Genomic DNA, 26,351 nt, shown 5'->3' on the forward strand with positions numbered 1-26,351 from the left:
TTTAACTAGATATGTTACCGATTACAGAAAGTTTTGAGCAATTTCCTTAGAAAGCTACAGACAGAAATGTGAGCGATGCCCCGCATTTGTTCTGAACACACCCTCATCAGCTTCTCAATAAAGGCAAGGCCTTCCACAAGGGAACTTTACATTTGTTTTCATTGTTCTTGACTTTTTCATTAAGCTCTCTCAAATATTACAATATCCTTTGAAGAGCTCTTTGTGGATTAAGCTAGTTCTCAGACATGTCTGGTACTGAAGTCCTTCTTGGTGGATGCTTTTAGACCATGGATCCACCAGGCTATGGGTAGCTTTGGAGATCAGCAACTGGGCACAAAGTTTTTCACCTCTACGTCCCACTCCTGTTGTTAATAATGAAAATATATTCCTGCACTATAGCTTACATGAAAATTAGGTTTTTGGATTTTTACACAACCCTTTGTTGATATGTGTCCACGACAGTCTGACTGGGCTTCTTTATAAATACACTACTAAATAAAAGCATACAGAGATTTCATCTATAATTTGAAAGCTGAGGTGTGATGGAGCTTCAGCTGTTCTGTGGATAAACAGATCTCCAGGCTTGTCAACTTCCACAGGAAACTTGCATACCCTTACAAGCAAATGCAAACACTTCAAAAACCCCAAAGATTGCCCATATTCATATATCATAGATATAAAATATTCTGTCATCTCTGGACTGTATCACATCAGCATAGGAAAGTGACTACAGGAGAAAATTCATATATATATATATGTATAAAATAGATAGTATAATTTATTAGCCACAGGGATTTTCAGAGACAAACTCCTTATTGTATCTTAACTGCTTATATTGCATGTTTTTTGGGGTTTTTTTGTTTCTTTTTTTTTTTTTTTTTTTACAATCAAAATATGATGTCTTACCTTGTTAATACTACAGGTCTTGGAGTACAATCCAATTTTAGGCTCCTTCTTAATTGGATCCTGCATAATTTTCATGACCTTCGTGGTACTGAATCTGTTCATTTCGGTGATTCTGGTTGCTTTTACTGAGGAGCAGAAGCACTACCAGGTGTGTTCATCTAAGCTCTCCTGCCGTTTTTAATATTTATTGTGCAGTGCTTACTCATGATTTAGGTATTCTACCATTGGATGAAACCCACATAACTCAGTCCAACTCCTACGAAGTCAAAATTTACTCATAAAGCACAACAGATTGTCCAGATTTACGCTGCCCATTCCCGTTCAGACGAGTCCCTGTGCAGATTTAGTACAAGATCTGATTTGTAGCCTTCTGTCCACATGAATCCAGCAAAAGTCTAAGACTTGTGCCCCAGCTCCCTTGAAATCAGGGCCAAAACTGCTACCGACTCCGCGAGGACTTTACCCCTCCTTTAGAACATGTCTCTGTGCCTGACCATGTCAAGCTCTTGCTAGCACGGTGTGAAATCCAGCTTAGTACTCCCATACTGTCCAAAATCCCTCTACAGTGTAAAGCCAAGGGAGAAGCAAACAAAGGATATGGTCAATAGAAAACAAGATATATTTAGTTTTTCTCATCTACGTCATCTAGAAACGGTGGGTTGCATGTACGGGAGCTGGGAAGCGAATTCCTGTAGCAGGAGTCCCATGGGCTCCGACAGAGCCGAAATGTTCCCTGTGATGTCCGTGCTCACCCACGCTCACCTGGGACTCTTGTCCTGATAAAAGCACCGGCACGGCGCTTGGCTCTGGCAGTTAGGGGGGTCTGCTCCGGAGGGGGGGGGGGGGGGGGTTGGCTCATTCCCCCCCAGCAGAGCTCCGCGCCGGCGGCTCCCCCGGCTCAGCAGCCGCCCCCGGCCCGCGGCCGAGTGACCCCGCTGTCATTGCAGGCTTCGGAGGAGGAGGAGATTGTGGATCTCATGCTGATGAAACTGCTCAGCTTCTTCGGGGTTAAATGCAAGAAGGAGGAGAAGGCGGTCACTAACGATCAGCTGAAGCAACCTGCCAACGATTAAGTGATAACCACAATTAGCAGTCATTTTGTTTGCGGGCGATCTGCTGTTTAATTAGTTAAAGAGCTGCAGTGGCTAGACTGAGCTCAGCGCGGCTTCTGGCTAAAATGCTGTGGCGTCCAACCAATAAACTGCTGCCGAGTGATGTTACTGCGCAGTAGGAGCCAAGAAATAACGCTACACCTCAGGCACAGTGTTCCGCGTGTACCCCCGCGGACGCGGCACCTGCATTTAATAAACACCGAGCGCTTGCGGCACCCTCCGGCCAAAGCCGCTCGCTCTCCGCCGAGCGGGCGCCGTGGGAAGATGGCAACGCCCCCGGGCCGCCTCCGTGGCCCCGGCCCCTGCCCCGGCCCCGCGGGGACTGCCCGCCGGCCCCAGCCCCTGCCCCGGCCCCGCTCCCCTGGGACCGCCGGGCCGTGCCACAGACCGCGCCGCCCGCTGAGGGGCCCCGCGCGCCGCAACGGCGGCCGCCCCTCGCGACGGCCCCGCCGGGCGGGAGCTCCGCGCGGCACCGCCCCCCGCCCGCCCCCGGTCCAAGATGGCGTGGCGAGCGGTGCGGCGGGTAGGGCCGGTCCTGGCGCCGCGCTGCCCGCGCCTCTGCCCCCCGCTGCGGGCGCCCGCGGCCCGGAGGCTGGCCACCAGCTCGCTGGTGCTGTCCGGTGAGTGGCGGCCGGGGGCGAGAGCGGCCCGGTTCCGCCGGGAGTCGCCCGCTGCGCCGCCGGGGTTGGCGGCAAGGCGCGCCGGGCCGCCCGGCAGAGCGGGGGGCTGCAGCTCCCCCCGGTCGTGCCCTCCCGCGGGGCGGGGGAGACGCCTCGCAAGATGGCTGAGGCCTCGCAGGGCGGGGGGCGGCGGGGAGCCGCGGGCTCGGCCCGTCCCTCGCCCTGCTGCCGGCGCTCTCCCCGTGCCTCCCGCCTCGCTCGGCCGGGCCGGGGCCCGGGGCTCGCTGGGGCCGGAGCGGCCGGGCTCTGGCGCCGGTTGCCGTGCGGCGCAGCCGCGGGAGCGGTGGAGGCAGGAGGGGGGCTTGCGCATCGGTGCTCGGGGCGGTCTTGCCCTTGGGGCAGCTGTTTCTGCGAGTGTCGGCTGCTGCCGAGCTCTCTGGGAACCCGAGTTACGGCAGGAGTCTGAGAGAGAGAATGCGGGGTGCTCCTGCCGACGGGAAGGCGGGAGAGGAGGAGAACGTGCGGCAAAAGCAGAGGCTGCCGCTGGGAAGGGCTCACCGGCTCCCGTCCGGATCGTCTTCTGACCTGCCTGCGTAACTGCCTGCTGCTGCAAGCGACAGAAAGAACACTTATTAGTCATTATCTGCAAACTCAGCCAGTCGGGATCTGAGCTTTTTTTCACTGTTGTAATTGTTTAATGTGCCCGTTGTTTTTCTGTAGCTGTAACTTGAAGGAATAACATAAATTATGCTCTTGTTTTAGGCAGAGAGGGAAAATTTTGTATGCCTCTTTGTGGAGGTGTGAGTTTTCCTTCGCTCTTCAGGTATATATTTATGAAATATTTAACAGAGGCAGGGTGAACTAAATGAAGGTTGGCATTCAGAATATGCTAGTTAAGCTGAAGCTAAAGTCACGTCGAAATGAGCGAAGCTAGAGTAAATGTAGCTGCTCTTCTGAAAAAGAATGCTCACAGAAGAGATTTGGTATGCTTTGATATTTCATATTCACTTAATATGATTTATTTCATGGGCCGATCGCATAGGGTCAAAGTTCAAATGTTGAGTTTATTTATTAACTCTTTTTAATTTGACCTTTATTTGCAGTGCTTTTTGTTACGTGGTTACAATTTTTCATTTTTCACTTTTTTTTTTTTTTTTTTTTGTCTACAAGTAGCTTATGCGCTCTTCTGACTGTTGAAAACATCTTACTGCTGTGTTCCAAACTGATCATAGAAGTCTTCTGGGCTTTTTTTTAACCTTGCTTTATAAACAGATCTCATACAATATTATCCTACATAAGAAGATACTGGCTGGCTGTTATGTGTAGTGTCACAAATGTTCAGCTTGGGCTTGAGACTTTGTGTCATTCTCCGTGCTTATGGTTCGCTGCTCATTTCCAATGAAATTTCTATGGGTTTAGTGCCTTGACCTGAAATGATTTAAGACATTCGATTTCTTCTGTTCATTAGAACATGTCTGAAGAGATTTTTGTAGTCATAAATAGTGCTAGCTGAAATTCTCTGGGGTTTTTGAGTGGTAATTCCTGAAAAAATACTTCCTACTTGTATTTTACTCAAAATTTTTTGTGTACCATACTTGCAAAAACATGTATTGCTCTGCTGAGGTCTATAGAACTTGGGCCATCTTCACAGACAAACCGTTTTATCTGAGACTTGCTTCTCTTACACATGTTCAGACATAAATAAGAGGATTGCTACAATTGAAACAGCTTAAAATATGACTGACGTACAGTGGAAAGATTTTTGCAGGTCTACAGTGAGAAATTCTGTTTTCCTTCATGTACAAGTTTAGAAAATATACAAGGATTTGCAGAAGTGTAGTTTCGCTAGTGGGTATAAGGAGTCCAGCCTGAGAGGAGAATTTGAACTCAAAAGGAAGGTCCAGCTGCACCACTCTGGCACTAATCACACGGGGAGCTCAGTCTAAGAAGTTACCTGCTCCAGCTTCTGGAACGTCCCTTGTCTGATTGGATAGGTGCTACGAGTGAAATCTAAAAATAAATAAATTTTTAAAAAAAGGTGGGGGGAGAAAGTATCTGTGGGGAAACTATGGAAATGAGAAAAGAGACAAAGCAGGCTGAAAATGCTCAGAGTAAGAAAAGTTCTTCAGGTAAAACATTAGCAAGAAAAGTTTTTCCATATCATTTTATAAAAAGAATTCCTTCTATTAAAAGCAAGTACAAGCTGCCCTGAATCTTACAGATCTAAAATATATGTAGAATTGGAAGATTGCTGTGAAAAGACTTAACAGGGTCTTGAAGGTGCTTATTTTGCAGAATAACTACTGTGTTGTTCTCACAGTAACAATATTAACGGAGAACAGTTTCTCTTCAGTAACAGTTGCCTGTGTGAGTCGCCTTATTAATTTGCCCTGTATTTATTTGCCTTAATTTTATATAGATCCGTGACAACATTAAGCAGGGAGTACTAGACTCTATAGGAAATGTTAGGGGGAGGGAAGGCAGTCGGGTACTTTGTGTTAGCTAGGTTGCAACCTTTTTATTTCAACTGATGGCTCAAGTACTTTGAATGAGATGCTGTAATGCTGAAACTGTTTCTAATGGGTCATTAATACTGGCCTTCCCAGGAATCTTAAAGGGGTTGTCGGAAACAATCTCTAAATATGAATGAAAAGCCACTAAGCTGTCATAGAAATGCATAACTATGAGTAAAGTACACATACATGCTTTAGATTTATACTTTTGTTTGAAGTAGAACTACTCCTTCTGCTCCCGTACTGATGTGGGAAATTGACATTTAGTCCGATTTTGTTACAGTTTTAGTTTAATTTTGTTATACTTTGTAGTACTTTGTCAGTCTCTAGGTGATTGCACAGGAAATAGTAATACCCTCAGCAGAACACCAGTGAGCTTCTACCGTGCCACTAAGCAGGTCATCAGCAGAACAAAATGCTTCTCTAAATTGTATGTGCTGCTTAAAATATTTTCCAAGAAAACCAAACAGAACTAACCTCAGTTAAAAACCCCCACAGTTTAAGCCTGCAAATGCGTTACTGTATTTAAGCGAGCAACATGTCACTTATTTCTGAAATATCAAGTTTTTTTTCATTTTAGCCCGCAAATTTATTTCTGAAATATCAAGTTTTTTTTCATTTTAGCCCGCAAATTCACAGACAAGCATGAATGGGTATCCGTTGAAAATGGCATTGGAACAGTAGGAATCAGCAATTTTGCACAGGTATTGATCCCTCCGCCCTGACCTGAGTCTGCAATATTTATTTTCGCGTACGTGCTCTAGTCCTTGCTCTTTGGACAGTTACTGTTTTTTTATTGTTCTACTTGCATGTGCTATACCCTGAGCGCGATTTTGAGACTTGGATCTGTCATATTATTTGTGAAGTGAATCCTGCTTCAGCATTCTGATAAATTCTTGATCACTTCAGATTGAGCCTATGGAGAGCTGAGAAAATGGTTCAGCAGAATTTAAAACCTCCTTTATTACTTCAGTTCTTACAGGCCTGAGGAGCTTGTGGCTACGTGAAGAGGGTATAGTGCACTTTAGGCCAAATTTCCCTTGAGTGTGAATACAATGCAATCCCTCTGGCTAAAGAACAATTGTGAAGAGAAGCACAACATGGCATTTTTTTACTTGCTCGAGGACAGGAATTCCTTTGGCTTTTCCGTTTTGCTTTTTTTTTCTTGTGCAAGTACTTGATTTGGAACAGTCACAGGCAAATTCAGGATGGAGATTCACCATGTGTGAAACTTCAGAAAATTGAATGTGCGAAGCTGTCAGTGAAGTGGAAGTGTGTTTCTTAGGACAAGCAGCATTTCCTGTAATCTCAGTTTGCTGTAAATAAATACTGCTCTATAAGATCCCTAGTCTTTTGTGAGATGGGGTACATTTGTCACCGAAGAGGCAGAAGCCTGTTCTGGTCGAGCCGATTCTTACGGTGATAAGGCTCCTCATTAAGTCCGTAAGGACAAACTGTATGCTCACAGCTCTCCAGTTATCCATGTCTCTGCAGAGGAATCATTGTGTTTCGTTTCAGATTGCACTGGCAGTAAATCCTCTGTGCTTTCTAACAAAAAGAGAATTGCCTCAAATCATTGGGAACTTTATCCTTTAAAACAGTTGTTACTCCGGCTGATGCTAAGATGATCAGCAGGTGTTATTTCTCATGCTGCCTGGAGAAATCTGTATGTAAACTTTGTAACTCAGCCTGAGGGTTATTAGCACTAATAGATAAACAATAATTTGGCATTTGGGGCATGATAACAAAACACTTTTTTCAAGTTAAACATTTAAACAGAAAAAGTGAAAAATATGCAGTCCTTAAAGAATGAGAACTAAATTTAGAGACAGACATTACTTATATATAGTGATCCCAGAGTTACTGTATCAGATCTCTCTTTATAGTTTCTTTAATGTATGCTTTCATGCTTTTGTTTTTCTTTAAGGAAGCATTAGGAGATGTTGTTTACTGTAGTCTTCCAGAAATTGGGACAAAATTGAGTAAACATGGTAAGTTTCAGATCTGATTTCTAATGAAGTAATTATTCTACTCATGCCACTCTTCCTTTGCAAAGATGTACTTTACGAAGTAATCTTTTTCTTCATTAATGCCATTATAGATCTTCTGGATGCAAAATAAATTCAGGTATTTCTACAAGCGACAGCTTTAATTTCAAATTCTCGCTGTCAGACCATGCATAGTAGCAGGAAGTACCTGCTTGTTAAACTGTGAAGACATTTATTTAAAAATCAAACATTTGAAATATATTTTTGTAATAATGTTATCTATACTCTGTTTTAAAAATATTTATGCTTTGATTTGGACTTGCTAGTGTTTAGGCTGGCTTATTGGTAATTCTGCAAGTTACGGATTTCATGAGTTGCATGATGTGAAACATCTAATTGATATCAAGCTCTAATTTTTCTATTAATATACAGACCCAGTAATTTTGGGGTATCAGCTGTAATCATAGGTTTTTGCTCACTGGTGACATATATAATGAATGATTAAGAATGTAACAATTTGTAATTTTCCACATTAGAGTGAGCATTAACAGGTAGAAAGGAAAAGCCTATTCCTGTGTTTACATGGAGAGCTGTCTCGCTAGTAGATGAAGAAAAGATCGCCATTAGCTTCAGACATTGCAGAACAAGAATGTAGATTTACTGAGGTAAAGTAGCAGGCCTTTCCTTTGCCATCCTCCTTGCGGAACAGGTCCGTATCGAACTGTTTTGGCCAAATCTGTTACATTGCATCGAATGGTGAATGTTAGACAAAAGGTTCTTTCTGTTTAGGGTTTTAATTAACCAACTTGTAGTTTTGTTGCATCTGAAGGAATTTCACTTCTATTTAGTTGTTCTCTTTTGTACCCATTCTGGCCTTAGTCTAATTCCAGGCTTTCCCAGAACATGTTGTTCTCTGATTCCTTGTGCTGATGCCTGTCTACTCTCTGACAGCTCCACATTCCCCCAGCCTCTGTCTTCTGTACTTGTAGCTTAGAGTTACTTTGGACTAACGTTGCTCCAGGCACCATTTCCATAACTGCCTACAAAACAGAAACCAGGGGAGAGCAGCTGGGTGATTCCAGTGCGGTGCTTCTGAAAACTAATATGTGTTTTCCAGTGAGTGCAAATATAACACTTGATAGTGTTTCTGAAGAAAAACTGGGATTCCTGAAATTGTGACTGTGTCTATTTTGTAACCAAATTATGTATAAAAAGGTTTAAATTGTAGATAAAAGGCATATTTATGTCTCTTGCAGCAAGAGCTGGATGTGGTTCCTTCTAACCCGATATGATATCGTATGTTATAGGGCTTTCACTGAAGGATTAGCCAAATGTAATAAACTTCTGTCTCTTCTGTAGTAGCCAACTAGCATTATGCAAGTTCTCCAGAATAATTCAGGAGCATAAACATCAAGTGATCAAGTTGGTGACTTCAATGTCGTTGACAGTTTTCCTTGCTCAAGATGAAGACATTTCTTCAATGCAATGGCTAGGTCGTCACCAGAATGTCTGACTGAAAAAACTAAAGCGCTTTGTATTTTTCTCTTAAAAGCGTTCGATCGTATTCTGTGTTGCAGATGAGTTTGGAGCTTTGGAAAGTGTGAAAGCTGCTAGTGAACTCTACTCTCCTCTCTCGGGAGAAGTGACTGAGATTAATACTGCCCTTGCGGATAATCCAGGGCTCGTCAATAAATCTTGTTATCAAGATGGTAAGATACCATTTTTATCTTTCAATAATGAATGCCACCTGGACTCTTGCTATCACACATGGCTCTGCAGTTCCTAGTTCTTCCAGTTTAATGGTGTCAAGTCTTAAATGGAATATTTTGAATATAGTTCAACTCAATAAAATTTAACATGAAAGTATCATTGTAGTCTTGTCTTTGCTGACAGCTGTTTTACAAGGTGTTCTTTTCAGACATAGACTGTGGTTGACTTTAAATTCACTTCCCTTGATCACATTTCTCTTTTTTGATCTTGTAGCAGCTCACAATACTGAGAGGTCTCAGGCTCTTTTACTCTTTCTAGACAGCATCTCCTTAATGCCACTGTCAGAGACAGTACTACATTAGATAACTGGTCTGGCTAAAAAGGCTGTTTCTTATAATCAGTTATTTGTTCGTTGGTTTTTGTTAAAGTAAAGTACTGCAACATTGTTTTGTCTGCACAAGAAATCCTGTTGATTCTACCAGTGTTGCAGGGCTTGTATGCCTACTGGGAGTACTTCCTCACCTGAGTGAATCTTTCTTGTAAGATACTGGCAACTGGTTTTCTTTTTAATTTCCGAACTACAGGTTGGCTTATCAAGATGACTGTGGAAAACCCTGCTGAACTTGATGAACTGATGAATGAAGATGCTTATGAGAAATACATAAAATCCATTGAGGACTGAGCTGGAATAATGAAATAAATCCATATAAAATACTTCAGTGTAGCTTGTCATCAATCAGTGAAGTACAGAACATCCAGTTCTGGCAACCTGAAAAATACGACTTACGATCACATATGCAAGGCCATAAATAATTGCAGTGATAAAAATGTTTAACATCTGCATACCTGTGAGGGTTTTTTATTCTATTGTGTGATTTATGTAACTTCAGATCATTATCTATAATATTTTCGGAAGCAAAATTTATTTGCTAACATATGCACTTCCTGAGATTGATTTGACATTTAAATTTACTAACAGCTGCCTTAATACGATAATTCTGTAGTAGGTACATAACTGTTCTCATAACCTGGACTACAGCTTTCCCTGAAATACTTTTCTGTTGCTCCCAAGATATTGAAAAGCAGCGTCTCTCTAATCTCCTAATATTTTTCCTAATTATAGTTGCAAAGATGATACCAAAAAAGGAGAAGCTGTATCAACTACCTATCTGCATGATTTTTACTTCTTCACAGAATTTATCAATCCTTGTTTTCCTTCTTCATTCTACTGTGTAATCAAATAGTTCTACCTTTGAGCCAGAAGGTATTGTCCTTGTCTTCTGATTTATATGCTTTCTCAGTGTGCGAAACTCATGCAGTGATAGTTTATCAAGGTTCTAGAGTGGCTTGTTATGGCTGTGTTTTTCATCTAGTAAACACTTCCTATGTCACAAGCAATTAAGGAATTCTACGTACAATGGCCTAGCAGTTGTGGTGATACCAGAAGAGTAGATACTTGTGAAAACTGTGTGATCAGTAATAGACACACATGGATACATTATATGTCAGTCCCTGAGATCAAGTAGGCACGCTGCTGTAATGACATCACTGGAATGAAACTAAAACTTTCACTTTGCAAACCAGTAAATTAAATTAGATGGTTTCATTAGACTTAATATTTAATGAATCCACAACTGTGCACTCAAAGTTGATGTGACATCCAAGGGTAAGGTTGAGTTGTACAGACCTGCGCTTCAGGGAAATGTAATAGTACAGCAGAGATTTGGTTTGAAACTTTTTCCCACAGTTTTCAAAGAGTGATTAGAAGCGAAGCACCCAACAGGAATGAAAACCGAATATCTGTAAGTTGATCTAAGAGGAAGCAGGGGAATGCTTAATCCATAGAAGACAGCAAAGGCAAAATTCATATTCCTTTGGAAGTTCCTTCCCAAAGCACAGCCCTTTTAAAGGCCAGAAACGCACTGCAGGTTATACAGAAACCTTTCTAATGTATAAAAATGTAGGCTTTTCTTTTACGGGCTGAAGGCATGTCAAAATAATGGGTGTTTTTTTGAAATCCTAGGAGCTAATTTTTTTCTATACAAGTCACAGATAAAAGCCCTGCCAAGAGAGACTCCACTGTGTATTTAAGATAGTTTTATCTTCTCTGTAGGAATTAAACTACAAAGTGATGAAGAGGAAAGAGTGGGTTTGACTGTTCCACCAGAGTTGTAACTTGGCAGTGGTTGATAAACAAAAGGCTCCAGTAAACCTAGTGTAAATGCTTTAAAACTGTTAGTACTTACCCATTATTCACACTATCATGCAGTATTTATTGTGACAATGTTCAGGGCCCAGAGAGCTGGGAGCTTGGTCCTGGCCTCTTACAGACCCCCTGGGTCAGCTTGGATCTTTGACCTCCCTGTGCACTTTCCAAAGGGAAAGTTTGTTTCACATTAGAAGGAGCGCAGGTGAAATGAGATAGGAATGCATGAAAAAAATGTTTCAGTTTTATACTGTTTCTTCCACTGTATTTTTTCCAGCTTTATTAGAGAGTAATAGGCCCTTTATTCATTGCCATGTAATACGTGACCCTTGTGGATCTCCCTTTAAAGGTTAGTCCAGAGCATTGTAATGGATTTTTATACATTTTTTCCTTTACAGTGTTTATTCTTTCCTTTTGATCAATGAAATGCAAAACAATAATTTCTGTAAACCCCTAAGGAACGTGGGGAGTAGTAAAAACTGACAAATCTGCTCTCTTCCTCAAGCTTCGCTCTCATCTGTGTAGTAGCAGTGTTTATAAGGTTGCACATGAGTATGGATAAATGACAACTTTCTGGAGAAACCATCTGAAAGCAAGTTCAACCTTTCTTTCATGCTGTACAGTTGGAGAATGGATGTTTTTTTGCTTCAAGAGGAAGACCAGGAACCTGTCTTATTTTAGGGTTCCATATGACCTTAAAGTGATTTATTAAATTTCCCAGTTCCTCCTAAAATGGGAACAATGATGCTTAGGTGCTTTTCTTGTTTGGTTTATGCCAAGAGCTCTGGTGTTCTGCAGTGATTTAGGCCAAAGGATGTCTATTGGAGCAAGTATTTTTGTATCTTTCTACAATCCACTCAACTACCTGAATTATGCTGCCAGAAGAATGTATGCTTCCTTTTTGATGTACGTTACCCAAGCAGAGCTTGTAGCTTTCCAGTAATCCCATAATTTCACTACATTCAGCAGCAGCGGGAAACCTCAGGCAGACCACCCTGCAGTGGCTGGAGCCAGACTGTGAGAACATGAATGCAAAGCTTGCCAGCATGAACCCGTAATGAATGCCTTTCCTCAAATAAAGAGATGAAATAAAGGTGTATTTGCTTTGGTCTATGACACAATTTTAAATACTTTTGTATAAATCATAGGGGGAAACATCAAACTTGTTCACTGGTATGTGCTCCTACAGAAAATGAATAAAGGAGTTATTTTTTACAAAATAACCACTTCATCTGTGACCTCCTAAGTCTTGATCCTGAGCTTAAGAATGTAAGACTCATAATTACTGGATACTAAATATTATAGACTCAGCAGAGAGGTTGGTTTTACGGTAAATTATGATTTCCATACTTTTCCCCCAGCCAATAATTATGTCTCTGTATCTTCTAGAGGTTAATTATCACCTTTCTTCTTGACAACACTTCCTTTCTGTTCCACAAGTACCAACCCCCTTATCACTCAAATTATCTAACTGAATAATATAAGATGAACTTGGAACTAATTTTTTCAGTCCATACTTAGTTTTCTAATTTTTATTGGTCCTGAAAAGATTGCATACCTAAAATGTCTGGTTTTCAACCAATGAAGTGCTGCCTCTCCCTGTGAATCGTGACCCATCACGTATATAAATACAAATCATGTAATTGTTACTTCTCACCAGAGGGGAAAAATGACTGGTATAAAACTGAAAGAACAGAACTACGTAAATAATAACACTTGGTGGTGTCTTGATGAGCGTAAAATACAGGCAATGTCAACGTCACTGTCATTAAATTAGCAGTAAGCCAATTACCTAAGCAGCTCTGATGGTTAGGTTAGAAGTGCAGCAGATGATCTCAGTTTCTAATGCTCCCCTGAACTGGTGTCACCAGACAGCTGATGTCCTGCGGCCAAGGATCCTCTCTCTTTCTTCACGCTGACAGACTGGGAATTTACAATCTTCCTGTAGTAACTGCTCCCATAGCAGGGTTTTAATACGCCCAACTGACACATAAAGGGCATCACATCTATCTTCACGTCAGCCTAGTCATGTGGATGCCCAGAACTGCACCAGTAAATCAGTCAGGAATGATCCTCAGCTTCTCAATGAGCACGTGAGGCTTTTCTGTTGTGATGCTGGGAGGCATTCCACAGCAAGAGGCAAAGGGAACTGCACCACCTGTGCCGCACAGTTTGGAGCAGAGAAAGAAAACCTAAGAATAGCACATAACTGATTAATAACACGAGTTCTCCAGTGGGTTGGATGCTCCAGGTTTTCAGATGGCGACACGCCGATTTAAATAACTGCAAGTTCAAGAAATCCCCGCGTAATTTCCCCGCGCGGTGGCACTCCTCACAATATGCCGGCACCGGGGGCAGGGGAAGGAGCGCGGCCACCCCGGTCCCCAGCGCAGTGCCCGAGTCAGCACCGGCACTGCAGTGACACCTTGGCTCTGGCGTCACCAACGCCCAAGGCCAACGGCAAGACCAGCAACAATACTGAGCACATCTTGCCTCTTTGGAAGGGGTTAAAGAACACTCCTCACAGCGCTGTATGTAGCAACGGAACTAACGTAAGCCTCATTTTATCGTACCCATCATCTTAGCGCCTTTCTTCTCCCCCAGCCTCCTCTCCCTTCTTCTTGCAGCACACCTGAAATCGGGCCTGGGGGCAAGGGGTGTGCGTAAACAGTCCAGAATTTTACCACGTTCCAAACACGGTGCCAGCCCTTAAGTCAATAGGAGCCTTTCAATAACAGAGCAGAGATGGACTGGGAGCTTTGGGAAAAACATTCTTCCACCAAAGTCATGGGTAAAAATGCTTTTACATTAACAAAGCTGCATCAGTCTTAGAGACCAGAAAAGCCATCTGCATAACACAGTGCCGTTTCTACAGACAAACATGTTTTAATGTGGTGAAATGCGACTGGACTGAGGCAAAACTGAACATCCTTCGGCAAGCTGTTTCCAGGGAATACGACCTCATGGAGATAAGACGATATTAAAAGACTCTTGAGCAACATCCATCAGTGTAAATTACCAGCAAGATAAGCTGCAGATGGCACAGACAAATTTTGAGAGCAGCTTAGGAGCATCCTCAATGTAATTTTCTCTACCTTCCCCAGACTACTTAAGACACAGTCTTAAGAGGAACAGTCCTTGGCAGGAGAATGTAGTCTGTGGTATCTGGATTGGTCAGTTTGCCTCACAATATTGCTATCCCTCTCTTCCTGACAAAGCATAATTTGGTCACTTCAGATGTGATCTATTTTAATGTAGTACAAGTGTCCTACATCCTCTGCTATTAGGCTGGTTTATTTGTCATTTGTTTATGGTGTTTAATTATTTATGCTATTGAATGCGTTTTGCTTAGAGATGTATTTTAATGGAGGTACAGCACTTGTACCTTTCTCTAACCATGAAAATCAATCCCCAAGATAGGAAGATGAGTCTGCACTTCTTAGGACTCTAAGAAGAATACTTCTGTTTTTCAGCCACCACCCCCTCCCTTCTTCGCTGCATGGGTCTGGATCAAGAGAAAATGACATAGAATTAAGTATTCTTGGCAACTCTTGCCTGTTCTGACAACCCCTCATTTGTGCCACAACTGGTAAGGCAAAGCCAGGGATACAACTGGTGTACTATCACCATTGCACGGCTCTTTTTTCTGCAATGTATCATCCTCATCTACAACTGAAACATTTCTGCGGCATTCTATTAGACTAAGTGCCATTTCTTACATCAGGTTGACCTGGTAAACATGTCAGGCAACACAGAAGAAAATTCAGCCATTCAAGATCTTGATAGGAATTTTTTTGTCTGCTTCCCCTATCTTCCGCAGGTGTAAGCAGTAACTGAAGGACAGCACGGTCCTTTAATGCATGCCCCTGCTTCTATATGATCTAAAGCAGTGCTTCTAACAGGGACTCTAACAGTCTTGCAAAGGGCTGCTCTTTAGGGGCAGCACATACAACCCCTATTTCTCCTTTCTACCTGCCCCTGTATACATGGAGAGCTGCAAGAAGAGGCAGACATCCTGAGGGTTGGGAACCATGGCTCTAGATCGTGACAACAGCACGGACTCTTGGGATGAGGTTGCATGAGAACCTGAGCTGATCTCGCAGCTCCCTGCTGCAGGCTCTTGCTCTCTCCCCCTCCTCTTCGGCCTCCCCTTCTCTCCGTATCTGATCTGCCTTGCCCTTGCCACCTCGGCCACTGAGAGAGGCTGCCCCATTGGAGACCGCCACGGCATTCAGCACGTCCCCTGAGCCAGTTCAGCTCGTCAGTCAGACCAAAAATTGTTGGTAGATGCCAAGAAGCACCCACAGAGGGACGTTAAGAAACAGGGATTATTACCATTATTAGTAGCACTACTGTACGAATACTTCATACATTTTAACACTTGTTATTAATAAGACTTTTTCTATCTACCGTAATTCCAATTAATTACTGTAGTCATATTTTGTCCCAACCGTAATTCCAATTAATTACTGTAGTCATATTTTGTCCCATATAAGAGAAAAAAAAACTAATCCAAGACTAAAGAACAATGTAAATCTATGCCTTTTTTTTTTTTCATTTTACAGCACCATGACTTCATCGTAATCTTCACCCAGAACTGTCATCTCATGACTTCAGGTTCACTCAAGCATAACAGCAGTTTTAAATTCAAACCATATGCCTTACCAAAAAGAAAAGGGAAATTGCACTTTATTATTCTAATTATTACAGTCTAATATTTATATAATGGTATCTTAAGAAAACGGTTCTGGATTCTGTGATTTATATGAGCTAAGAGTTCATTTTTTACTTGAACAAAAAAATTAGATGTTAAATCAGAAAACATTGCCTCTAGAAAAAAAAGAATGAAATCTGGGGCTACATTTTAATTACTTTGCCCTTGCCAAGAAACACATGAAAATATTATTACTAGTAATTAATGAGACAGCTAAGCAGATGTTTCTGAAAGAGTACAGAAAAGTAAGTTGTACTAATTACATGAGAACAAAGGTAAAATTTTTTCTCCTTATGGCTATATGGCCTTTATCTGTATCATAATGAAGACTTAAAAAGCATTGACTAAAGAAAAGCTCAAGACTGCTCTTGGCATTGTAAGAGAAGATGCTGTCTACAGCAAAAGACTGAAAACTAGTGCATTATAACAATTCAAGAAACAAATATTCTGAACTCGGCAATTAACCGAGAAAGAATATTTGGAAGAGTCCTTACGATTCATTTAGCTAATACCTAGATAGCCTCCCTTCTGCATCACCACCCGAGGAAAAGGCACGTGCTTGTTAAAGACACAGCTTGACAGCCGTTACTGCTGACTACACATGGGGCTTAGAAAGCTTTCTCCTAATCAGCACTGAAAAACCTAAACTGTTATTTTTTAAAAAAATAACAATCACAGGGGTTTTTTTTCTACATATCTCATATTTTCCTTCTATGAAAGCCACTCCCTCCTCTCCTGAAAGACTGGTGTTTCTGTACTTTCTAGCACCTAGCACAGGCTTTTGACAGCTAAACGTTGAATTGCACTGGAGATCATTACAACTGTTACTGGTGACCACAATGATGCGAAGTCAGGAAGGAGTAAAGCCACGAACAGCTGAAGTACAGCCATCCCTTCTGAACTACAGACTGCTACGCTATGTCCAAAGCGGTGTTAACGATACAAGACTAAACAGACAGCTACAAACATTTACGCCCACCAATAATCTCATCTTATCTTCTTGAAAGATGGTTACACTTCAGAAGACCAGATTACCGACATAACTCAGTATACTGCAGCTTCCATGGAGAACACTCTTAACGGAGACTGCCTGAAGACAAGTTCGCTGGAGAACCTGGCCCAAATATTAGATACTTGCCTTCAGATGTGCAGGTACACATCACAACATGTCTTCCTACATGCACGATGGATGAATCGGAACACAGTTGTTTCAGATCGTCAACAAAAAAGAACTCATCATTTGTCAGTTGAAAAAAGAGGTGTATATTCACCACGCACTCACAATTTGTATCGTTATTCTTTAATGACAGCCTGAAGCTACACGTTTATAAATATATATTTTTCATAGTTGTGACAACCAGTGACTAAATGCAGTTTTAGTGGAAAATTGTCTGAAGTACTGTAAGGCTAGGCAAATTACAAGGCATTATTAGAAAACATTGATTTTGAACTTCTGGTGATACTACATTACTTTTACAAACATTAGAAACAAACATTACTTGGTGAAATACAAACATTGCAGAAGAAACTACAACCAAAAGTAATTTATTAGTTAAGTACATAGTTAAGAAACAACTTTTTTTTTTTTTTTTAAACAAAGTCAAGGTGAATCAAAGAAACAGTAATAAAAACTTCAACGTTAAAGAACACTGTCTTCCACAGACAGCATCTCCATTACAGAGAGAAATAATTTGCGTAACACTCTAAGGGAGGAGTCAGGTTTGTTTAAACCGTTCCAAGAACAGTAATTTTCTGTCCCAACAGTCAATTTTTCTGCATTACAACATGGATTTATGTCCAGACGTAGGCAGGTTTTGCACCCCAGCAGAGCTCATTTTGATATCTACCTTGAAATGTCAGGGTGCACCCCATGAAGCCAGCCACAGGATGCACACAAACATTTGTTACACCACAGTTTAGAAATTGGACTTAAGAGTAATCCCAACCAAATTTAGTTTTACCACTTTTGATCAGCTTTAAAAACATATATATTAGCTCTTTGAGTTTAAAAGTATAATACAATTTGGCTTATTTTTAAGATACAGAAATATAAAAATTTTAAAACTCACAACAGTAACACAACTTGTTGTCCTAGAAGGTGATAAAGTACCATGTGTGAGACTTCATTACGCAATGTTACGATATATTGTCTTGTTACTGTTATTCCAAGGAATATGATTATGATTTAGTGAAGTCAGACTGGACAAAATATAGCCTAAAAATGTAACACTATTTAAGACATACTGTTTCCTTAGTGACACTTTTAACAGAATATTCTATACACAACACATCAATACATCAACTATACCAATGAAGTTAACCCCTAAAAAAAAACAGGTGCACCATAATATTGCATAGAAATAAATCCCTGGTATTAATACACTTGCACTGGAGACTAGGACCTTCTCCCTGCCTTACTAAACCAAAGCACATATGTTTTTAAAAAAGCATATCTCACATTTGACATTTTTCTAGGCTATATTCTTTGGAATTGCTAGTGCATGTGTTATTTCAAGCATATTTTTATTCTGCATGCTATCGTTTAATATTAAAAAACTAAAATTGAAAGGAAAACAGTTTTCCTGCCTTCCTCTCCAAAAATATAATGTATAATAATCTTCCTTTGTTGCACAAAAATAAAATAAGACCTTTCTCAACAACAGAAAGTTCAAACAAAAGCCAGAATAGCTGAATGAGGAGGATATTCATACAAGATGGGGAAATCCAGGGTCAAAAATCCGCTCTGTAAAATAATTTAAAAGTTGTATTTGTAAGTTGGATAGAGTCCAACCAATAGCCAGTGGTTTTATAGCTCAGCATTCACATTGATCACGGAAGACCCACATGCGCGTCCATACACCGATTGAAGGCAGTACTCTTACCCACTTCACTGTTTTGGGGCAATTCTCTCACATAAGCTGAACCTGAGAAAGCCTTCTTACTGAAACATGCATATTTCCCTGAAAATGTTTCATTTTGAAAAATGTCACCATCTTCCATTTTAAAAAGTACTGATCAGCTCTACATAAGGCTAGGGGTTTTTACAGCAAAATTGACTATATTTACTTCCTATCTTATTTATGTTTGAAAAACCTTAATTTCAGTGCTCAAAAATATTTTAATTTCAGCAAGTAATCCTTCCATATGTTCAGAACATGCACACATGAAGTGCACACAGGAAACGGAGTTACTGGTGATTTGCCAAAAAGCCGTGCAGTATAATTGGAAGGTGAAAGTCATTTTCTTCAGATACTCCTTACAGTGAGTACTTTTCTCTCATGATACAGACTGTGCAGACAGACTGAATACATCCAAAAGTTTTAACAATATGCATTATGCAGCATCAGATAAAGAACAGTAAAAGCTGAAAAGACCATGTCTCCACAAACAGATTTCATAAAAAACTAGAACTTCTGGTTTCAGACAGAATATATATTTAGAATATCTGTGTACAGGTAAATATGTACAATAAATATATTTTGTTATAGTAACTATAGTCACAGTTGGGTTTTTTAACTTAATTGTAGAGGTGCACCAGGAAGACATACTTCTGACTGTAATTTCTTTCACTGTAATACGGAAAAATATCAAATTCTTCTGGCTGCTACAGATGTAGGACTTCTGGCACAGCTGAAAATGTATCAGGAATTAGACAAAGCCATTACTGGACTTTTTGTGAGAGAGCTAAGGAACACAGGGGATTTCTTCCTAGGAAATGTTGAAAGGCACATAAAAATTTCAATATATATTTAATAATACGTTAAAAAGCAGCTTCTGAATATTTCTGTAGGTTCCTTTACATTAAAATATAGAATTAGCAGATGTTTGCCTGCTGGCGCTATGGAAAACATTTCATGTATCTGTATAAAGACCATGCTTATGCATGATCAGACATTTGTTCATTCAAGTGATACATTTTCCCCTCACATACGCTGAAACAAAGAGTGTGCACTTATTCTGTTGTTTACTGAGATACTGAGGCACACACATCCACATCAAAAAGTTACTTGCAAATGGTAAAAGGTAAAAAAAAAAAATACTAATTCACCTGAAATGATGTACATTTATGGAAATGAGTACGACAGCTTCAGCTGCTGATTTTATGCTAATAAAACAGTAATACATTTAGCTAGCTGAAATTCCATTTACAGTCACTTAATGGTTCTGATTCCTTTTAGGATTTCTAATATTTAGGGTAGATTTCAAAAACATTGCCATGAAAGCCATAGAATCACATGCAGAAAATCTACCACTGTAAGTGTGAAGCAGCAAACATCAACGTATATCAGACATACAGTACGAGTTGACTCACTGTACAGAGTACCATTATATTGCACATAACATGGCACATTTCATAAAGCTACAACTTTGCATAATAAACAAAAGACACATTTTTACATCTGCAGAGACATAAGCAATGAATAATTCACTTAAAAGTGAAGCAAACGACCTAAGGATTATTGCCTCGCCTAAACCATTGTAGTATCACTTGGAAAGGAAGGTGGCATGGGCTCTGTTCATGCAAATAAAAATAAAAAGAGCTGACCATTTTTTCTAGAAGAAGGTTGCCTTGAAAATTTTCAAGTATTTTACTTTGCCTGTGAAAGTTCATTTTGTGGAACTATATTCTTTAGAAATGTGATTTTAAAAAGTTGCCTTGCTCCCGCTACCATTAAAATGATTGATGTCCCGCCAACCTCAAAATTATCCTCTTCAACACAGGTTTTTCTCCTCAAAGTCATCATTTATGTAAATATCATGTAATTGTTATCTGTGATTTTTGTTTCACCTGCATTTATCACAATGCTTCTAGCAAGCCACACACAGATAGCATCAGACTGAAAGCTAAAGGACTGGAAACTCTACATGAACACTGCCAGCGGAAAAAATACTCATGGTCATTGCAACTGAACTTGTTTTTGGAAATCTGAATAAATCTTGCTTGGAAATAAATTAATGTGATAGAAGCAAAAACGTGTAATCAAAGTAGTGCAGCTTTGGCATACAGCACTGATAAATTTCTATGAGAACACCTCAAACTTTTGCCACAGACTTCATCAACAGCATTCTCTAGTCAGAGCTGACTGGGTGCAACCTGACCTTTCCAGGCCTTAAAAAGTAGGTGTTTACAAACACTTCAAGCAGACCATGTCTTTTACTGGACTTGCCCATATATCATCGATAATGTCTGATCAAGTTCAAGCCCATAAAGTTACTCACAAAATTTAGTGTTGAGAACAGGCTTAACTGCTTGAAAGCTCAGGAGACTCTGTTTTGTAAAACGTTCATCTGGGATGCCACACCTTCAAAAGGTTTAATATTCAGATTTGTGTTTGACAAAGGGGGCCCTAAATTAAAGGACAATAATATCTGACCAGTATTATACAGCCATAGCCCAATTCTGCTCACGAAATTGAGAGCAACAGTAACTTCACCTATGCATGATAAAAAAAAAGGGTAATACAACAACTTGCTAGAGTACTTGATGCATGTACATCCATCCAGGTATTCCACATTTAAAGAATTTAAGCCATGATTGCTATGAAGAGATTTTTAAATGATTGGAGACCTGCAGATGCTGCATAAATCAAACGACAACAAAAACTGCCACTCACTGGGAAATAATTTTGAAGCTCTAGAATCAGAGCCATTCACTGTTAAAAATGGTTTTAGCACTGTCGTGTTTCTAAAGCCATTCAAACACTAAACAGGAAATCTTGTTAAATCTTTATAAGCAAAGTTACAGCATCAGTTACTCTTAAATGCATAGAAGCTTTTTTTTTTCCTCCAAGCATTTTTATCAAACTACCTAACAGTTCGTTCACTATTTGGGTAAAAAAGGCCAAGCAAAAAATGTTTCGGGAAGCTCTAGCACATAAACAAAAAGACATTTGGCTGTATTTCCACCAGATTTCAAAGTGCTTTCAGATGGAGACAAGTCCTTTTTCTTCTCTCCCGTATTAAGGCTCTAAAGACACTTGGACTTTCTCTATCAAATACATCACTTAATATGCTTCAATCACGACGATTTTAAGATCCTAGTTCTGCAGTTCTAGCTTTATAAATGTGTACTACCCATGTACAGGATTCCTTTATGACAAGATCAAGGCCTTAAGATTCTAAAATGTGAACTACTCCGTCGATGTTGACAGCACATTTCTTTTATATTCTATTAAAAACACAGGGATTAGAAAACTGACTGGGAAATTAAAACCAAGTTACCAGTACTACAGAAAGTAGCCTTGCTATTATTTCTATTAAGATCAGAAACAGACCTAGAGAAATTAAATTAAATACTCTTTTCCCATAAAGTTTCCAGAACTGCCCCCCCCGCCCCCAATTTATAAGTTTAATTGTTCTGACTGAACCAGACTGTCAGGAGACAAAAGTACTCCCAATTCCCACCAAAGTCAAAAGGTTCTATGAGAACTCAGCATTACTCCAGCCGTTTGTGACACTTAACCCTTTCAAGGAACGCCACAAATGCAGTTAAAAATCACATTTTGTTCCTAAACAATCTACAGAAGATCCAAAATGCTGAAGGCCTGATCTTACAGCCCTTCATGATCAGAAGATCACACTGACATCGGTTTTCCCACTCTCGGAAGCTGTATTTGTAGAGGTCCCTCTCCTGCAAACACGTGCATGCTGAAATCCTGGACAATTAGCACCCGGATTTGGCACCAGCACCACCTGTATTCAGCTGAACTCCTGAAAACGCAAGTTTAAAAAGGAAAATACTACGTCTACTGCTAACGTAATTTAAAGCATTCCTTTGAAGGCCGAAGTCAGCATGCTCTGTAATTTTTATTGATGTATTTTTATACGGCAAGATATGACTTTCTTCAATTTGTCTGGCTAAATTTATCCAGTCCTGTGAAATCTGTCACTTACTGAAGTCATTATGAAAAATACGGAGCATTTCCTTTTTCAGAAAGCAGGCTCCTGCCCTGACACCTCAACAGTTTCACTGGATTTCTTACGCTAACAGGAACAGAACTGAAAGCCTTGCTTGGGCTGCAGACTAAACCGACGGGTTCAGCTCCCGCCACCTCTCGCTCCCCCGGTGCGGCTCCCGGGCTTGGCTGCTGAGCGGGACGCGGGCTCCGGGAGCGGGGCCAACCCCACCGCAGCACCCATCGCGCCCGACACGCCTTCGCCCCTCCGCGACACCCGAGCCTCAGAACCGGCCGCCTGCTTTCGAAAAATCTCTCAGCGGGCCGCATTTCAGTGAGCACGCGGCGTTATTTTTCTTTCCTAAATGCGTTTGAACACATGAAGCAGGGTTCGAAATGAAAGACAAAACACAGCATCTTCTCCTCAAAACATTTTTTAAGCGTGCCGAGGCGCAGCCAGGCCTGGGGACATACGCACGCCGGGTTCAATACCGCGGTCCGTCCCCTCACCGTCAGCTCCGCAGCGCGGCGAACGCGAGCGGGGGGGCCCGGCTCCCCGCAGCCACCCCGCAACCCGCCGGCGCCCGGCCGCGCTCCGCGCACCCCGAGACCCCGCACAGCGTAGCGGGAGAGGGTGCGGGCAACCGGCATCGCTCGCGAAGCAGAAAACACGAACTCTCCACCCGCGCACGGGGCTCGGGTACCGCGGTGCGACGGCCGCAGACCAGCCCTGCGCCGGGCTGCGGGTCCCCGGGCGGGCAGGGCGGCGGGGGGGCGCCGAGCCCTCCCGTCAGGGGACCCCGTCGCGGCCCTCGGTCCGGGCAGGAGCGGCCCGCGGGGCCCCGCGCTCCCTCCCTCGGCGGCCGCCGCGTCGCGCCTCAGATGAAGTGGATCCAGGCGGGGCTGTCGAGGTCGTGCGGGGGAACGGCGGCGGGCAGGACGCGGGACCGGCCCCGCAGTCGGTAGTTCGCGCCGTCGTTGTTGTCCCAGTACTCGGCGCCGGCGACGCGGTAGCGGACGGCGAACTCCAGCGTGGCCTCGGCGGCGGCCGCGCCCAGCGGCAGGAGGAAGGCGAAGCGGTCGGTGAGGCCGTCCGCCGGGCCGCCCGGCTGGTAGGCGGCGGGCACCTCGGCGCAGCTGGCCCAGCGGTTGAGCGTGTAGCGCACAGAGACTGCCTTCTCGTAGGCCAGGTTGAGGACGCGCACGGCGCCGCGCAGCCCCGCCGGCTCGTCCCGCACCCACTCCAGCCTCACCTTGTGCTGCCGCACCCGCTCCGCGAAGCCGGGGCCGGCGCCGGGCTGCAGCGGGAAGAGCGGCTCCAGCAGCGGCGGCGGCGGCCCGAACAGCACCGGCGCCAGGTCGCCCAGCGCCGGCGGCTTCCTGGTCTTGAAGAGGTCGGCGACGCGCGGCGGCGGCGGCACCAGCGGCAGGTCGGCCTCGCAGAAGTGTCGCACGGAGGTGAGCTCCAGGCCAAGGGAGTCGGCGAACCGCACCGTCTTGCGGCGAGATGGGCTCTGCTGCAGCGCCGGGCGCAAGCTGCGATCACCGGGCGTGGGTAGAGACTTAGCGCGGCGGCGCTGCGTGGGGCTGGGGGGCACGGCGGGCAGCGAGGGCTCCCGGCCGCGGGGCGCCGGCGGCTTCTCGCCCGCCGCTTCCCGCACCAAGGGCCGGGGCGCGGCGTCGCCGTCGGGGCTGCAGCCCCCCTGGCACTGCTCGGCCAGGCTGCCATAGAGGCAAGCGCTGCAGCTGAAGTTGCGCGGCAGGTAGAGCCGCGGCGGCGGCGCGGGCACCGAGCTGTGGAGCGAGCCCGCCTTATCCATGGGTGGGCCGGCGGGAGCGGTGCCGGCCCGGCGCCCGCCGCCCGGCTCCCTCCCTCCAGGGCTGGGCGGGATCGCCTCGGCGGCGTCCCGGTCGCGGCCCCGGCTGCTGCCGCCGCGCAGGAGTCAGGCGACGCCGCGCGCCCCGCGCCACCCCGCCCCCGCCACGGCCCCGCACCGCCCGCCCGCCCCGGCCACAGCCCCGGACGCCGCCCCCTCCCCGCGGCTCCCCCCCACCGCGCCTACGCCGTCCCTCTCCTCCTCCTCCTGCTCCTCCTCCGTGCCGCGCTCTGGGCCTTTCCTCCAGGTTCTCACCCGAGAAGGGGGAACGGGAGGGGTTCCCCGGCGGAAGCGTCGGGCTTCATCGCGACGCGCTCTCTCCTTCCCCCGCTGCGGGAGCGGCGGCGGGACCGGGCTCCGGCAGACGAAGCGGGCCGTGAGAAACGGCCGGCCTGGCGGCGGGCGTTTAAAGGGAGAAGTCCAGCTATCTGCTGTCACGCGTTCACGGAGCCTCTGCCGAAGGAAAGGCACCCGCCGCAGCGCTGCCGCGAGCTTCCCTCTAGTGAGAGCGGCTCCAGGCGAACCCGGGAGCGTTGATCATGGAACACAGAACGCGTCTCGAGGAACGCTTAATAACTGCCGACAGCGTTCCACCGAGTTGCATAACAATGACGAGCATTCGAGGAGCTAGAACACTGTTTGAGCGAGCCACTTCATTCCAGACTGTCCATAATCTGGTACTCATTTTTAATTAGTAAATTGCATTAAAAACAATGATCCTGCCATCCTGCCAGAGACAGCCTGAACTGTGTTGACACGCGAGTCTGATTTAGCTTCCGAGCAGGAGCTTGTACACCTTCAGCATTTTATCTGCAGCACTTGGTGCTTCGTTGAAAGTCTGGGCAGTGGAAATGCGGATGATGAGATTAAGAACAGGACAAGTAAAGCCAGTAAGAACCAAGAGTTTAAAAAAAAAAAGAAAAGCCACCAGAACACGGGGGAAAGCTCCCTACTGTCTCGTGTTAGAACTATCAGCTTTAATTTATTAATAAGTATGAAAATAATTCCTGGGCTATTGCCGCTGGGTTCCGGATCTTTTTAACGACAGATGTTTCGTATGTAGGGAATGAAAACATACTCCCAGCTGTGTTAAATTTGACACCGTTACGCTTCCCAATGATTTGTATTGTCGTTGTCTCACATTCACAAGGACGATCGTCGGTTTTGAAGAACTGAATAGTAATAACATAGAGGATCACGTCTGAATTCATTAGCGCAGGATCTTAAAATTGTCCCATTTGTCCTTTAACGCACACTATGGGAAAGGTGCGTTAGGCCTCTTTCCTGTGCCTCTCTCCCCAAAACGACGTGACATGAACTCGTGTTTGGTTTTCATCTACTCATGCTGGTTTGGGGGAGAAAAGGAACAGACCCAAAGAATCGTTCAGAAGGGCTCTAAGGCTACATCCTTTTGAATTATGTTTTAGTAATTCCTATCTGTCACAATGAGGATTTTCTAAGGAATCAACAACTTGGTCTTGCTGATGTTAATTTCGCTTTAAAACCACTAAACAGTAAGAGCTTGATTTTTTACATTAAAACGCAAAGTCTTTGCATTTTTAAACTACTGTGAAACTCTCAGAACTAATAAATTGGTTTAAACCTGATTACGCATTGAGTCAGTTTTGGATACGTCGTTGTGGTGTACAGGAGGAACACGACTGCTTGGGGTAATTTAGCTTCTGCTGCACTTTACACCGTAGGGGTGCCTTAGCAGAGTTCGACTTCCCTTCTTCTGGTAATTTTAGTTGCCTAACTTCTTCTTATCGTAAACTTGTGTAATACTCTTGCTTTTGGGCTTTTTCAGGC

At 43.5% G+C, this 26,351-nt stretch overlaps 3 protein-coding genes across 3 annotated transcripts in view; 2 read left to right on the forward strand and 1 right to left on the reverse strand.

The window, feature by feature from the left end:
• The window catches only part of PKD1L3 (polycystin 1 like 3, transient receptor potential channel interacting), a 46,758-nt gene extending 44,779 nt beyond the window's left edge, over positions 1 to 1,979 (forward strand). The window contains 2 exon segments of the mRNA XM_075433418.1: positions 923 to 1,054; positions 1,854 to 1,979. Of these exon segments, the coding sequence (XP_075289533.1) occupies positions 923 to 1,054; positions 1,854 to 1,979 (258 nt within the window).
• A 529-nt stretch (positions 1,980 to 2,508) lies between these two features.
• GCSH (glycine cleavage system protein H) lies at positions 2,509 to 9,563 on the forward strand. Its single transcript, XM_075433681.1, has 5 exons — positions 2,509 to 2,638; positions 5,776 to 5,855; positions 7,079 to 7,142; positions 8,717 to 8,848; positions 9,434 to 9,563. Exons 1-5 carry the CDS (start codon positions 2,518 to 2,520, stop codon positions 9,529 to 9,531), a joined length of 495 nt encoding a protein of 164 aa, XP_075289796.1. The 5' UTR covers positions 2,509 to 2,517; the 3' UTR covers positions 9,532 to 9,563.
• A 7,502-nt stretch (positions 9,564 to 17,065) lies between these two features.
• On the reverse strand, positions 17,066 to 24,577 carry PPP1R3E (protein phosphatase 1 regulatory subunit 3E). The gene has a single exon (XM_075433713.1). It carries the CDS (start codon positions 24,483 to 24,485, stop codon positions 23,544 to 23,546), a length of 942 nt encoding a protein of 313 aa, XP_075289828.1. The 5' UTR covers positions 24,486 to 24,577; the 3' UTR covers positions 17,066 to 23,543.
• Positions 24,578 to 26,351: the final 1,774 nt, after the last annotated feature.

This window comes from Opisthocomus hoazin, chromosome 12 (genome assembly GCF_030867145.1).
Source record: "Opisthocomus hoazin isolate bOpiHoa1 chromosome 12, bOpiHoa1.hap1, whole genome shotgun sequence".
Taxonomy (NCBI): domain Eukaryota; kingdom Metazoa; phylum Chordata; class Aves; order Opisthocomiformes; family Opisthocomidae; genus Opisthocomus; species Opisthocomus hoazin.